A 15,592-nucleotide genomic window follows, 5' to 3' on the forward strand; every position below is an offset into this window, starting at 1 on the left:
AAAAGCCTGCGAAGCTTCCTGTTAAAGCCTACTGAAATCTTGAGCATAGGACTACTGACTAAAGCGTGAATGCGCTGTCGTCAGAGGTCTCCGCAAGTTGCATGGCACAATCAAATCCAAACTTCCTTTACTGTAGGAACATTTCTCAGGAGTTGGCCTTCTGAAAGAACTGAACAATATTGTCCTGGAAATTGAAATGTGGTTGGCTAGTAGCCTTGAAACTTTGAGTTAGGATAGGTTGTGGAATTGGTTCCACTTTGTCGTTAATACCTCCAACCAAACATGAGGTGGGGTACTGTTTTGATCATTGTTTGTTGCTTTTGTGAGTTTACAGGATTATGAGCAAAATAAATGTCCATTAAACTTTATGGAGTGGTGACGCAGGTGCCGTGCAAGAAGCCTTTAAGGTTTTGTGGGGCTCTGCATAAAGGTGTGGATCCAATAACTTGTTTTCAACTCTGACCGTCACAGTCCACCTGCTTTGGGACAAAGTGGGGGGAGTTAACGACCACACCTGCAGGTCGCTATCTTGGTGGAGCTTTGCCTTCTGTTATTGTTTGTTGATGCATTTGCCTGTATGATTCAATGTTAACTGGACTTATGATGTAATGTAATTAAGATTTTTTTTTTTTTATTTGAGTTGGAGCCTATGCCAGCTGACTTTGAGGTAAAAAATTGGTAGTCAGCCAATCACGGGGCACATATATTGACAAACAAGCAATCACTCGCATTCTCAGCTAACGTGCATGTTTTGGAATGTGGGAGGAAGCCAGAGTACTGCACAGGAAGCAAATTCCGCACAGGAAGGCCTCAGCCAAGATTGGAACCCCGAACCTCAGAACTGTGAGGCAGACATGCTAACCACTAGTCAACCCTGCTGCCCAGGTAAGTCTCTAGTATGGCATTTTTTTTAAAAAAATTATAATAATAAATAAATAAACTGCTACTGCTACATTTTCTCCATGGTTGATTAAATAAATGTGAATAAATTATTCAAACAGCAACATAGTGGGAAAAGGAAAAAAAAAAAAAAACACCCAGATGTGTGAACAAACACACCAAACTGGCTCTGCCACGGCAACACCGCTATTGAGTGACATCGCCGCGACCACACGTTTAACTTTGATGCGCCACAGCTGGTGCAAAAGAAAATCGCCGCAGGTTCTCGCTGACAAAATGATGGATCAGCTCTGCAAGGGAAGCCGCGGCCACTCGACGGCAGCCCCACACGTTACTGCAGCTAGCGCCGTGACGCTAGTGGACGCACCGCTGTCGTGTCTCTAACGAGGTCAAAAATAGGAGAGAGAAAAAAATCAGCATGCTCATTTCACAATGACACTGCCTGATAGGCAGCATTTCTCACTGCTGCAACCTTTCCCTCCAGACACGCAGATCCTGAACAGTGGGACTATATAAATATTTGGGCTGTTTTGTTGCTCTACTATTGAGACTGTGACACGTAAGACTATGACAGCAAAATGACTTTTCACTTTTTTCCCCCCACTATCTCATAGTGTGGTAATCAATCAAATTATTAGATATAATTATTGAACAAGCAACTAATTTAGAGAACAAAGACATCCCTGCGGTCTGCATATTTATGATAATTACATGGAAATTTCAAACAGAAAGAGGAGGTTTTGTTTCAGATCAACACCAGAGGCAGGCGGCATGGTGGAAGCGTGTTTGCGTCACAGTCAAAGGTTGTGAGTTTGAATCTCGCTTCGACCTCTGTGTGAAATGTGCATGTTCTCCCCGTACTTGTGCATGATAGGTTAATGAACGGCTGTAAATGTATTTTTTAAATTTATTTCATCTTTCTTTATCCAGGTAATGCAATTGTGAACAGTCTCATTTTCAATGCTGACGTGGGTGCAGATAACCAGAGTAAATTAAAACAAATTAAAAGCAAATATAAGTACATATACAACAAACTGTATGATGTGATATAGTTACACAATTTAATAATATCATAGTTACTTACCTATTGGGATTAATGACATGAGTTTAATTCATTGTTGCTGAGGCTTCCAGTCATTTAGGGCAGAAAATTGGAAAGACAATCAACCAAAAGCAGTGTGGAATTGGGTAGTGAATAGGTTAATAAAACTGCTGGGACGGAAACTGTGGGTGGAGGTACGCATGGTGAGCAGAGAGCAAAGATCTTTCCAATGAGTGCTTTATAGTTAAAGATATATAAATTGCCTATAAAAGGTGTGAATGTGAGCGTAAGCGATTGCCTTTCGGTGCCCAGTGACTGAATGCGCTGTAAAGAAATGGATGGATTAAGATTTGTCCTAAGAATTTATATTCCAGCGTTTCCTCATAGAGCGGACAGTGGCTTTAATGAACGCAAATGCAGAGTATAAGGCATTTATTGGTGGGGAGGCCTTTCTTTCGGTGAATATATTTCAATTAAAAATGTATATACTATGCAACATTAGACAAAGACATTTTAGTAAGACTTTTAAGCACTCTTCAACATCCCCACAATGGATACCACTGTGCGAAACTGTTAAACTATAGTCTTTACACTGGAATTTATAAATATATTAACGTGGGACACAAGCCCATAAGCCCCAATATGTGATGCAGCTTCTCAGAGACTACTAATGAAAAGCAAATTAGATCTTTAATGAATAAAAGAAAAGATGAGATTATTAAAATGTTCAGAAAAAGGACAACTTGATATACAGTGTGAGTGCTCGAGTGAAACCATCTGCTAGGTTCTCAGATTAAATTGGGAAAATGTTATTGAACTGAAAATCAAAGACTCAAGCCTTTACACCACATACTGTGTCCACCCAGTTTTGCAATAGTACTTATTGCGGGTTTATTTCAGAGCCCAAAAGGCAGACAGACACTGTTAAGAGGCGTCCTCACAGGAACCCTTTTTTGCTTGCAGCTAAGCACTGTTCGCATCCATAAAGCAGATTTCTTTCCGAATGATAACTAGGCCAGATCACTACATGTCAGTGTGGAGAAGGTTGATGGATGGAGGCACCTCACGCTCATCTCAGATGCCATTTGAACTAAACAAAAAAAAAAAAAAAAAGACATTTTCTCTCTTTTAGGTGAGCTTCTTCTAACTAACCTGACACAGCATGATGGATTCCTTCAAGCGCTATGAAAATGAGTGCGCACAAAAAGAACCCCAGAAAGTCATTGGATAAGAGATGTGGTTCTCAAACTGGGGACTTACGAGCCGTAATTTGGGGGATGTTGTATCATTTTTAAAAAGTGCTTGCATACATATGGGGACTTGTGTACTCATAACAAAAAATTTGAATTGGGGTTGTAAACCAAACTAATTATTCCCTACATTAGCTTTGGGACAATTTAAAAGCTCTTATATCATTATGACATATCACCACAGAAATTTGACATCCGTGCAGCAATTCTAGCTCTCTCATGCGTTGTACAGGTAAGGCAAGGCGACCTCTGCAATATTATTTGCAGCTTGGTAGCACATACCTCCGGTCAATGTGGATAAATCACTCCTTTTGCAACGTTTAAAAGGGCGCCATGTCTTCGGCAATTGACACCGTTTAGCTTAATGCTAACGAACAATACAAATTGCTGGCTAACAAATCGTATCAGTATCATGGTTTTATAACGCTTTAAGCAGTAGATATTGGAACACAAATGGTGAAGCAACACATGTAGAGATAATATAATGCTCACAGGCGCATATTCTTTGTCCTCTGTGAAAAGACTAATATTAGTGCGACTTGCTGAGAAATTATATGTCTGTATTATACTGCCCCCAGTTTGCTAAGTCATGCACACTAGAAGGAGCAGCACAATGTTCATTGAACTGAAGCAAAAAAAAAGAAAAGTGGCAAAAACTGTTTAATTCTTTACCTTCTATTGAATTACTGTATGTCATTACTGTCTGTTTTATAAAGTACAATATTCTACAGTGTTGTGTGTTTAACAGTGGCTGTTAAAAATAAGGAATCAAGCAGTCACAACAGCAACTAAAAATTCATGCACATAGAAAGCCACATTTTCCCACTAGACAACTTCTGGACTCCAACATATTGGAAAAGGAGAAGCTATCTAAATGTTCTGAACTCCTTTTTCAATGCCAGCATTTTACTGATTTCAGTAATGGTGCCGAGTGGAGTAATGCCACATGAGAAGATTGTATGAAAGTCTATATGTCATAATATTTTCAGAAAAACACAAAATGAGAACATGTTCCAAATACAAACTGTGACCTGTGTACTGCACAAAATCACTGCAGTGGGATATGAATTCCTATAAATTCAACGTATCCTGGGACGATGCTGTAATGTCCCCTCTCTGCAAATCAAAGGAGTGGCAATCTCAGACAAACATCGCACCCACACAATGAAATGATGTAACAGCACATCCCTGATGGATGACAGGAATTAATTTCTGCTGTTTGTTACACTGTAGCGTGCAACATTGATTTGTTTGCAAATGTGCAAAGAGCCATCTTTCCAGAGGCAGTGCAGAAGCACATTGAGATTACGCCTCGGGTGAACTGGTCCTCTGGGAGCCAGCCGTGTCATTTGAACACTAACTGGGGGACCACAGAGCACTAAAGAGAAAGCGTGAATCAAACAAACCCACACAGGCACAGGGAGAACATGCAAACTCCACACAGGTGAAGCCGGATTTGAACCCGGGTTCTCCGAACTGTGAGGCAGACATGCTAACCAGCTGCCCACCGTGCCGCCCCTCACAATAATCATCAACACTAATTAAACAACGTAACACTTGCATCTACAATCATCTTTCCCCTTTAAGAGGAATGGAAATGCCATTCCTTGCCCAAAAAAATATTTGTAAAGTTTTTTTTTAATAAGAGAAGTAAGAGAAGTAATATATATAGTATATTATATTATAAATATTATTATATTATATATTATTAATAATAATTTTATTATTTTATTATATTATTTTAATTTATATTATATTATTTGTATTATATTATATATAATCTAATAATAACAATAATATAATAGACTACAAAAAGATGAAACAATTACAATTAGAATTAAACAGTATTTGTCACACTTTCTGCTGCAATGCTGCTCATTGTGTCGCGCACGAGGTGGCCACCTAAGGAGCAGTATAAGGCAGACACGGTTATAATGTACTGGAAAATCAGCTCCCCTCACGGGTTCTCAGTACAGCAGTAATATCAGTCGTTTTTTTGCAAGGGGATAAAAATGATATGCCTGTGAGTATTATATATATATAATATAATTATATTGTCCGCATGTGTAACCTGCTGCACCTTTTGTGATCAGATATCCGTTGCTTAGAGGGTAACAACACCGCCACATAGATGCTATTTATTAGACCGTGTGCCTATTGTATCCTATTTATGAATTCTATCAGCCACATTCCTGAGTGTTATGAAGTGAGACGAGTCAGCTGCCACCATACAGCGGCCAAATCGCAAGTTTGTGGTCGCAAGTCAAAGCAAAAAAAAATAAAATGTGCCTATCCGGTCACTCATAGAGTATCGTACGGCACCATTGTGATTATCAGCATGCAATATTTTACACAATGTCGCATGTTCACTAACCACAAACACTGACTAACTGAGCTGTTTTTCTAATAGGCCCGCGGACTACTCATGTGGTCCTTGAGGGGCGACCTGTTGCCCATGGACACCATGTTGATGACCCCTGCCCCAGAATAATGCACTGAAAGCTCAACGATAACATTCGGGTATATAAAGGGCATTTTGGTTTTGGTGAAGAGCCTTAATTTAAAAAGTGCAGATCACATTATTTTATTTGTATTTTTGAGTGGGAACAAGTGACCCATCGATTCAAGCATTTCAAAAAGGTTTGCTGTTCTTAGTAATGCGCTATTACTGCCATCTACAGCACTGGAGGAGAACTGTATCACCCATAGTCATAGTTTTCAGTTAGTCATTCATCTTAAGACATGTTCAGCTTAGGGGGAGGTCTGAGATCTACTGAGTGCCATTCAGGTTAAGGTTTGCTATGATGACATATTTGTATTAAAGGTGTCATATATGGCTCCCTGTATCATCTAATATCCTTCCCGTCATCCACTCATTTTCTCCAGTATATCCTGTTCAAGGTCACAGCGGGGTACACCCCGAACTGGTCACACAAGTCAGTCACAAGGCATATCCTCTAATGAACTTGGTGAAAGCTGTTCAAATTACTTCCAAATGTGAGAAGCACTAAAAGTGTTTAAACATGCAGGCCGCAGGACTTTTCGGAAAGCTTGATTACTCATTAATAACACTTCAACCAGTGTTGAACTCTCCCTTTAATGCGCTCCGAGTTTGAGATGCTTCACTGGCACTGACGTAGCAAATGGGCTCGGCCACTCTCAACTCCTGCAGACTTTAAAATAAAAATTAAAAAAAGAAATATAGAAAAGAAATTGCTATTTAATCCACAAGTAGGCCTCATAAGTAAAACTTTAGGGACTGAGTGAGGACACTACATGGGGTCACCTTATGACTTCCTGAGGTTAGATACAGTACTGATTGACATGTTGGTTTATGCAATGAAATCCCATGAATAACTTTGAAACGGAGAATAATTCAAGACTATGAAATGGCGGAAATTAATATTTCAATATCATGAATATTTCTCTTTTCCCTTTTAGTTTAAAGCCAGAGTATGATTTCTTTTTTTTGGGGGGGGGGGGTAATAATATGGCCTGTAATAAGGGAGAATTGTCTCTGTCATTGGCATGGTTACTTGAAGCATCTACATGAATGGTTGGTAATTATGCTGGACCAGCCAATTATGTTATCTAGTTATTTTATCAGTTGCATCAGCGCTAAGGTAAAAGACTAAAGATAATAAATTATACTTCTCAACTGTAGCGGGAATCTTGGAGCAAATACAAATCCTACTTCTACTTGAAGTGCCAAAAAAAAAAAAAAACATCATGTCAGATACTGCCTACAGTATAAGCCCATCCAAGCATATATGTAAAACAATGAAGGTACACAAAACAATTTTGTTTTCTGCTTTTACATGACAATGTGAGAATGATTTGTTAGTAGTGGTCGTGAGAATTCCAAAATCAGGTCAGGTCACGGAACAACAAAGTGCCATTCATAGTCAGCTCTAATTAAAATGGTGTGACCAGGCTACATTTAATGGAAAATAGGTTACAATACAGCAACTACAAAGAGAAGTAGTGGCGAGCATGTGTGCCTCGCAGTCGAGAGATTCTGAGTTCGAATTTCGGTTCTGGCCTTCCTGAATGGAGTTGCATGTTCTCCCTGCGCCTGTGTTGGTTTTCTTCAGGTACTTCAGCTTCCTCCCACATTCCAGAAATATGTATGTTAGTTTCATGGAAGGCTCCAAATTGTCCATTTTTGTGACTGTGAGTGTGAATGGTTATACAGTATATATATATATGTGCCATGTGAGTGACGATTGATGATTTGAGGTAGGCTCCAGCTCACCCCCAACGCTAATAAGGACAAGCGCTATAGAGAGCGGATGGGTAGATATGTTTTATTTCATTTCTTTGTTGATTGGCTGAGAGGAAACATGTCATTCTACGGTCGCATAATGATTCATGCAGGGTCCATCAGTTATCTAAGATGGTTTCTTGCCCCATAAAGGATTACAAAGCAAAAACTACATAACATCATTGTGGTCCAGAGTAATGTATATTTTTTTGTGTTGTCTATAAATCAGAGCCGCTGGCCTTGGTGAGGCACCACCACAGCCAAAGCGATGTGTGCCATTATGCACGAGCACTTAAACGCACAGAGCAATGCTGGAGAGAAACATGGATGTAGCTCATAACACACAAACACAAATATTCCCTTGATTGCACTGAACTATACTGGGGATAATACCGAGCAGATGGTCGGCTGTACTAATTAGAAGACATGTTTGCCTTTTTCATTGCATGTGTGGGTTCTAGAAGGGATGCAAGCATTCAACGGAGAAGAGCTAGACCTTTTTAACTGCATTAGGTTATGACAAACAGAAACCTCTCAAGAGATAATATCCAGCACCGATAAATATTTAATTACTTGACACCAGCGTTTTCAATTTGGGGGCTGAAACGCTTGGCCTGCAAGAACTCCAGACAGATGAAGACGTGTGAGCGGAATCTAAACGTTGACGTTCTGAACAGCAAGTAGCTGTTTTCAACGCGTTTGCATATTGACTTAGTGATGAGGCACAAGCCGCATCTACGGAGACAAACATCGATCTGGACGAGGTACATTCATCTTTAGCTTACACCCAACTTAATTAACCGCTGTGGACTAAACGAGGTAAAATGAGGGAAACGGGGTCGGACGCGTGCTAGCGCGGGTGAATCACGGTTGTTGTTTGTGTAAACCGACTTCCAGGAAACTGTTTTAACATTAGTGGCAGCTTTGAAAGGGTTCACGCTGGCAGAAACAGGGGAAGAAGAAAAAAAAAAACTGCGATGTGCACTTCCTTGGTCAACTGCTGCACTTTGAGTTAGCGTGAGGAGAAAGGAAAATGACTTCTCATATGCTTAACTCATTTCAATGACACCCAGTTCATGAACTGAAAGTTATGAAGCAGGAGAGTTCAACTTGACACAGCCAAACTGCAGAATAAGGTCATTCAGGACCATTTCACTGCTGCTGTCAACAGCATGGTTAATAAAAAGGAATTAACCAAACAAAGCAAGTCAATTAAATATACTTGTCGTCATCCTAGTACAATAGGAAATGGCATTCATTGCCTCTTACTTGCAGGAGGGTTAAGGTGTGACAGAAATGAACATGAGATTGTACAAAAAGGGAAGGAATTGTGAGCCTGTGAAGTTAATTCGGCAACGAGGTCTTTCATTTATAAACTCACACAGACTAGCAGCCAACAATAAACACAGTCATAACATCAGATACGGTAAACTGGCACAGCTAAATGGCATCTAATACAAGAGCAGCATCAAAACTTTTATATAAATAAAATTAAAAAAACTTCTAACACAACTTTTCTCATACATTCCAAGAGGATGAAAGCACCATTATCTACCATACCTTTAAGCCTTTAAAAAAAATTAACAGCACTGGTCAAAATTCAATTCAAGAATGAGACACTGTTTTAACATCATGTTACTGTACAAGCGCACAGGGATGCTGAAGCCCATACTGCTCATACACGCATAGAGCACACCTGACGCCTACAGTCCGCAATGCTCGACTAGTGCATTACTGTAAAATTGAAAAAAAAAAAAAAAAAACTGACTGTAAAATTACGACTTTAATGACGCAACTTTTTTCCCAAAATATTCATATTTTTGTTCTTTTCAGTGTGGCCCTAATACTCCTCTGTGACTCAAAATAACAGAACGACTTGAATATAAGCTCCAATGAAAAAAGTCAGGAAAGTTGCAGTAATATACCAATTCATTGAATACATAAATGGGCCTGGACACAGAGAAGGCAGAGAGGAGGTTGGTGCAGACTAGCCAATTTGTCGACTTTTCGACTGCACACTCACGTTCAGCGCATGATGTCAACCCGTCGCTAATCACTAATCGCTAATGTTTTCGGTTTAAGGAGGAGCCAGAGCCGCTTGCGGCGAGCAAATGAGTGTCTTCCATTTCCGAATGCACAGCTTTGGTAAGTGAGGGAGAGTCAGGTAAGGGGGTTGTGATTATTTGCAAGCACCGCAAATAATCTCACCATGCAGAACTCGCTGCTGTGGTGGGCCCAGAACAAGGAGAGGTTTTGTCGTTTGGCCAAATTGTGCAAACAGTATGCGGCTCTCCCAGCAGCAAGCACACCAAGCAAGAGGATTTATTTTTTTTTTTTTTCCCCCCCTCTGGCTGGAAATAAGATCACGCCACAGCGGTTGAGCTTTTTCCCATTCTACATCGATGCTCTTGTGTTCTGTTCTGTGGAAATTGTGTCACTGAGATGTCCCTCCTGAATATAGATTATTGCAAATCATTCCCTCCTCCTGTATTTTTTTCCCCCAATTTTAGCACTGTACTGAAACAATATCAATGACCTCATCAACTATTAGTTAACATCGAGTCGGCTTTCATTTGTGTTGAATGTATTATTATTATTTTAAATCTGAAGTTGTGAAGGCCCTGTGGTGCAGCATGATATTAGAAAACCGGCCCAGTACGAGTGTGGCATTAAAGCGAGAAGGCATGGTTCACACCGGATGGATCGCCTGTCAGTCAGGGTTTTGACACTTTGAGACGGATAATGCTCACTAACATCCATATCTATGGTTCAGGATTGAAATGTAAAACAGTTTGTTTGTTTTAAGATGTACTTTTGTTAACATGAAAAAGGGCAGTGAGTCTTTCCATAATTTTTTGACAACCTTAGCTTTTACAGATTGAATACAAACACACTGGAATAGGGAGGGATGTCATATTTCACACAAAACATGAAAGAAAATTCGACACTATTGTAGCCAAATATCCATAGGCTATTAGTTGTATAATCCAACCTACGAATCAATGGATGTATTGTCAGAGGTCACGTTAAAAAAATGGAATGATTTTTGAAAAAGCCCAATTTGTAAGCACTTTGAAGTTATGTAAGATTGTAGTGTTTTCATGGCAAAATATGATAATGGCATTCCCACATCAGCATGTTGCCCTCATTTGTGGATGTTTTGTTTGGGGAGTACTTTGCTTAAGGGCGTGCATGCATTTGAAGCTTGCGCGTTCGCATTGACACTTGTGTTGCTACGATTTATCCCGCTCAAAGGTAAATCAATCGTTCGTCTAATTTCCTTTGAAATTATCAAGTCGAGCAAAACTGTTCTTGAAATGCAATTATCCATAACAAAAGCCAGATTGTGCTCACAATTAAAAGATTCATGCTTTGAATTTCAGTTCAGACCTTCCTGTGTGGAGTTTGATTGGGTTTTCTCTATGTAATCCGCCTCAAATACAACACGCATGTTTAATTTCAAAACTCAAGACTATCAGCCATTGGGTTGGTGCACATGGTTGTTTGTGCCCTGAGAATGACTGGCAAACAGTCTGAGGTCTGCCCCAGAAGGATGAGTAGGGATGGGCATGATAATCATTTGATCGATTCATTGATCATTAAGAATTCTGTCATAAAAGCGTTTGACCCAAAATAGAGTGCAGTGATAGGCTGCAACCAGCAGAGGCACTGTTCGCTGCAGTCAGTAGTTTGTAGTCTACAGCCACACAGACGTTTCATATTTGCTGCCTTCTAAACTAGTTAAAATTATGTTCAGGTTTTCTTAAATATCAATTAATTGACCGTTCATTTTCTCGTTGACCGAAGGTATTGCATCAAATGCCAATCCCAAGTGGTGACCGTGAACCATTTTGTCAAACATAGAGCATAGAGCCAGTGCCCCACCAGATGATAGTGATTTTCTTGCTTTCTAATATCTATTTTATATTTAATACGGAGTGATATATTGCCATTTTTTTTTAGCATTTATTGTGTGTCTGTCTGACTTCTTGTTCCTGTCCATGCCATCAGACAATTCTATTGACTGAATTCTGCCAAGCAACAAGTGGCCTGGCAACATGTGATCTATTTTGTTTATTTCAGGTGTGAAGTCTGATAATAAATCAAAAATTATTAGTTGTTTGTACGATTCATATCAGCCCTGCCGTAAATAGCAAAACTCCCGAGTAACTGACACCCCCCAGAAGGTTTATAATTGCCTATACGTGCCACAAGATGGTTGCAAAGCACTACTTTTGTCTAAATGAATCTGCATAACTCACTTCAACATGGTTCCTTGGCACCAAAATGCTACAAGATGGCGCAAAGCATTGGCCTAACCCTAAGCACAAATACAGGGAATAGGTGAGTTCTTCACCAAATATCGGAGAATAGGTTGTAAAAAAAAAAAAAATTAAAATATGCAAATATGCGGGGGCACACTATATTTGCTACTGTCAGCAAAAGAAACAGTGCACTGTAATGAACATCTTTGCAGCCCGTTGTTTCTAATGCTGGTTGTCAAAATGTGCAGTGTGTGTGCAGCAATGGTGGCGGTACAGGTAGTCACCTCTGCTGAGGCACCGCTTCTTTCGTCTCAGGCCCCTTCCAAACAGTCAGCACATCCAGTAGTATTAAACATGTACCCCAGCAGCGCTCACTCGTATTCACTTGTTTTGTTTTGTTGTGTGGGGTCAAATGTACCACGCTGTGTCAACGTCGTACAAGAATAAAAACATTATGCAGCTTAATCCGTGAGCAAACCTTGTTTTTACAGCCAACCTTGACCCCAGATATAAACCTACTCTTGGCAACATTGTGTGTGTCATTAGTGCTGACCCAGATGCGACTGCACTGCTTTGAATTCCCAGAATAACTCCCTTCAGCCTATTACAGACAATGATCATAGTTAAGGGAAATTTAAAAAAAAAAAAAAAAAAAATTCAAAAAAAGAGGATTTTCACGCAATTTTTAAAAAGTTGACAGCAAAGTAGAGCTTGTAATGAGAGTGGACGGAGGAAATGAGGGTTTGTGTAGTGAGTATGACAAAAGCGGACCATATACTCACCGGCCACTTCATTAGGTACATCTCCACAAAGAGCTTTGAGAAAGCTTAGAATGCAGAGAGGTGTTAATTAACATGTGTTTACTACTGTGGTTATAGTTTGTAATGGTGGAAAACTGCATTAGATCCTTCTGATACGGTAAATGGGTGGAGAACCAACGGAATGTGGGCCATATATGGCCGGCGATGCAATTCGGTATTTCAGCGGACTAGTGGGTAGCACATCTGCCTCACAATCCTGGGGTTCTGCATCTCCAGTATGGTGTTTGAATGCTCTCCCCATGCTCGCATCCTCACAAACGTGCATGTTATGTTAATTGAAGACGCTAAACTCCTTATAGGTGTGAATGTGAATTGCTACGAGTTTTCCAAAATACATGCTTAGCGTGCCATGCCATGGGTTACTTAGCAAAGTTGCTGTCTTGAGATACTTTGAGATACAAGTGTGGTTCACACCCCCACAGCTAGATGGCGACAGTAAGCTTCACAACATCCAGCCGTCGTCAATTTCACATTGGTTTCCTTGCAATGGAAGGACTTCGATTTTTCAATGTCAAAAATGGAACGATACCAATTTTTTTAGTAGGCTGCCTGTATTTTTAAAAAAAATATATATGATAATAATAGAACACGACAGCTCTCCTACTCTGAGTCTTAACTCGATGTGGCTGCCAGTCTGCCGACAAGTGGGAAATGCCTTAAATCATTCACTGCCAGCCCTCCCAGTTAATATGCATATTGCACTTTTGACATACTGTAGCTGTCAGTGGCGCAACCACTTACAATGCCGTCATTTCATCCAATCCAAAAAAACCTCAATAATTGTCTCCAACAAATAACACAAAAATACAGCCTCCTTGGGTCGTGAGGTAGCTCGACTACCATTTTACAACTGAACCGCAAATTGAGAGAGTTTCCACGAACGGCTCTTGTTGACAGACAGTGGCCTCTCTGCCAGGCATCCTAATGACTGTCCTTTGTACCATTTGTGGTTTGGGGCGGTGCTCTAACTTGGAGCATAAATAGTTGAGTTTCTCCACACCAACTCAGGCTAGTCAGTCCTAACTAAACCTTGTTGCATGAACCGCTGAAGCCTGCTCGGATGAGAGGCAAAACGTCTTCTCAGACGACCACAACAGTCCAGCTGCGATTGATTCAATGTCCTGAGAATGAAATGTTTGTCAGGGATATCCTTTTTTATTAGTATTAATAAAACTAAAAAGAATTTGAAGCTGTTTTGTCAGTTTTCATTCCACTGCTTTCACTGATGTTTTTAATTTTTGTCGCAGGTATCATTGCAGTACTGGTATTGAGTTATTTAACGCAGGAATAGTATCGTAGTCAGAATTTTGGTATTGTGGCAACACTAGTCTGCATGGCTGTATTATACTGTCACCTGGTGGTTAAAGCGGACACACCAGAAGAGGCTGCACAATAAATTGGATTGTGGCATCACATGATGATGCGCAAACTGTTTTATTCTTTACATTATATTTCATTGTTATTACGCTATATTTTTTTATAAAGGACAACAGTGCTATTTTTACTTAAAACACAATTTCTTTTGTTTTTCAGGGGGAGACTGAACGGATTAATGGTGTTTCCATTCATTTCAATGGCGAAAGATGATTTGATATGCGGACCGAATTAAACTCTTATCATAAAGAATCCCTCGATTGACTGGTAACCAATCCAGGATGTAGCCTGCCTCTCGCCCAAAGTCAACTGGGATAGGCTCCAGTTCACTCGTGAGTCGTGACCTTATGAGGGCAAGCAGTATCGAAAATGGATGGATGGATGCTTGTAAAACATCTTCTCATTCTTGGTTATAATCTGTCATGAATTTTATATGTGCCTCAAGATGTCTTTAAAGTAAAATGGCCCCTGATAGGAAAAACATTCCCTATCTTTTGTTCGAAAATGATCACTAAGCAAGATATTACAACCAGCTCTGCATAGTTTGCAACGCAGTTTTGCACCACTGTCAACTCCAATACTAAACTAAAAATACTGTTGACTGCTGCACTGCATCACACAGAGAGCCGTTTCTAATATTTTGGTTCGAGATGAGAAAGACAAGTGACTACTCCCAGCCTCTCAGTGTGACGAAGTGCAATTCTACACCCCTGCAACCATTATAAACACATTGTTAAACATGTGCAGAACTCTCAAATTGCATCTCACTAGATCAGTGCAGGTTTTCCTAATGAAGTGACACGGAGCGTAGAAACAATGGGCACGGAGCATTTTAAATTCAGGTGAGCCCAGATTCATCCACTGAGTCGACCAGCCTGCAGCAAATAGTGTGCACAACAATGCCGTGTGAAACACAACACTCACACACACACACACACAGTGCAAGGAGATTGAAGGAGGCGCATAGTGAGGATGTATCCATCTGGATGTTTTTTTTTGTTTTTTTTTTTAAATCTCTTACCCTCTGCGGCCAAAGAACACCGGAGCAGGAGTAAAAACATCCCCGCAGACAGCGTACACTTTGCAGGCATTCCCAGCCCTCTTCTCCTTCTCCTTCTCCTTCTTCTTCTTCTTGCACGCATCACCTCTTCTCCTCCTCCTTCTCCTTCTCCAGCATCCCTCGCCGGAGCAGGGTCCGCTCCCCGGGCTGCCCCCGGCGCACGCTTCCTCAGACCGGCAGCCATATCCGGTGGATGAGTTGCTGAAGTTTGGCGCGTAAATAACACATCGGGTCAGGCTTCGGCGGGCTCGTGATCCGGTCTTGTGGCCAGGGCTGCAGAGAGGAGGGAGGGGGTACCAGGGTGCAAGGGCTTATTCGGGGTGACTGACGCTGCGTTGAAGCCAGATGAAGAAATGAGCCCTACCGGTCCACCTCCGCTCGGTCCACCCATCATCATCATCATCATCATCATCATCGGCGGGTGGCGCAGGGCGCGCGCACTCCGCCAAAAGGTTACAATTATGGCTGCAACTCCCGGTGTTCATACTTCCTGCTAATAAATCGATGAATTCATATTTTTGACAAATCGAAATTGTGAGCAGTCTATAGGAGATTCAACAAATCTGCATGGACTCGATCATCTAATTCGCTCTGAATAACATAATGTGGCCGTTAT

General features: G+C 40.7%; 1 protein-coding gene across 1 annotated transcript in view; it reads right to left on the minus strand.

Annotated features, from left to right (window-relative positions):
* The window catches only part of kiaa1549lb (KIAA1549-like b), a 64,200-nt gene extending 48,884 nt beyond the window's left edge, over positions 1-15,316 (minus strand). The window contains 1 exon segment of the mRNA XM_061701327.1: positions 14,938-15,316. Within this exon segment, the coding sequence (XP_061557311.1) occupies positions 14,938-15,160 (223 nt within the window). The 5' untranslated portion in view covers positions 15,161-15,316.
* Positions 15,317-15,592: the final 276 nt, after the last annotated feature.

Source organism: Phycodurus eques, chromosome 2 (genome assembly GCF_024500275.1).
Source record: "Phycodurus eques isolate BA_2022a chromosome 2, UOR_Pequ_1.1, whole genome shotgun sequence".
Taxonomy (NCBI): Eukaryota; Metazoa; Chordata; class Actinopteri; order Syngnathiformes; family Syngnathidae; genus Phycodurus; species Phycodurus eques.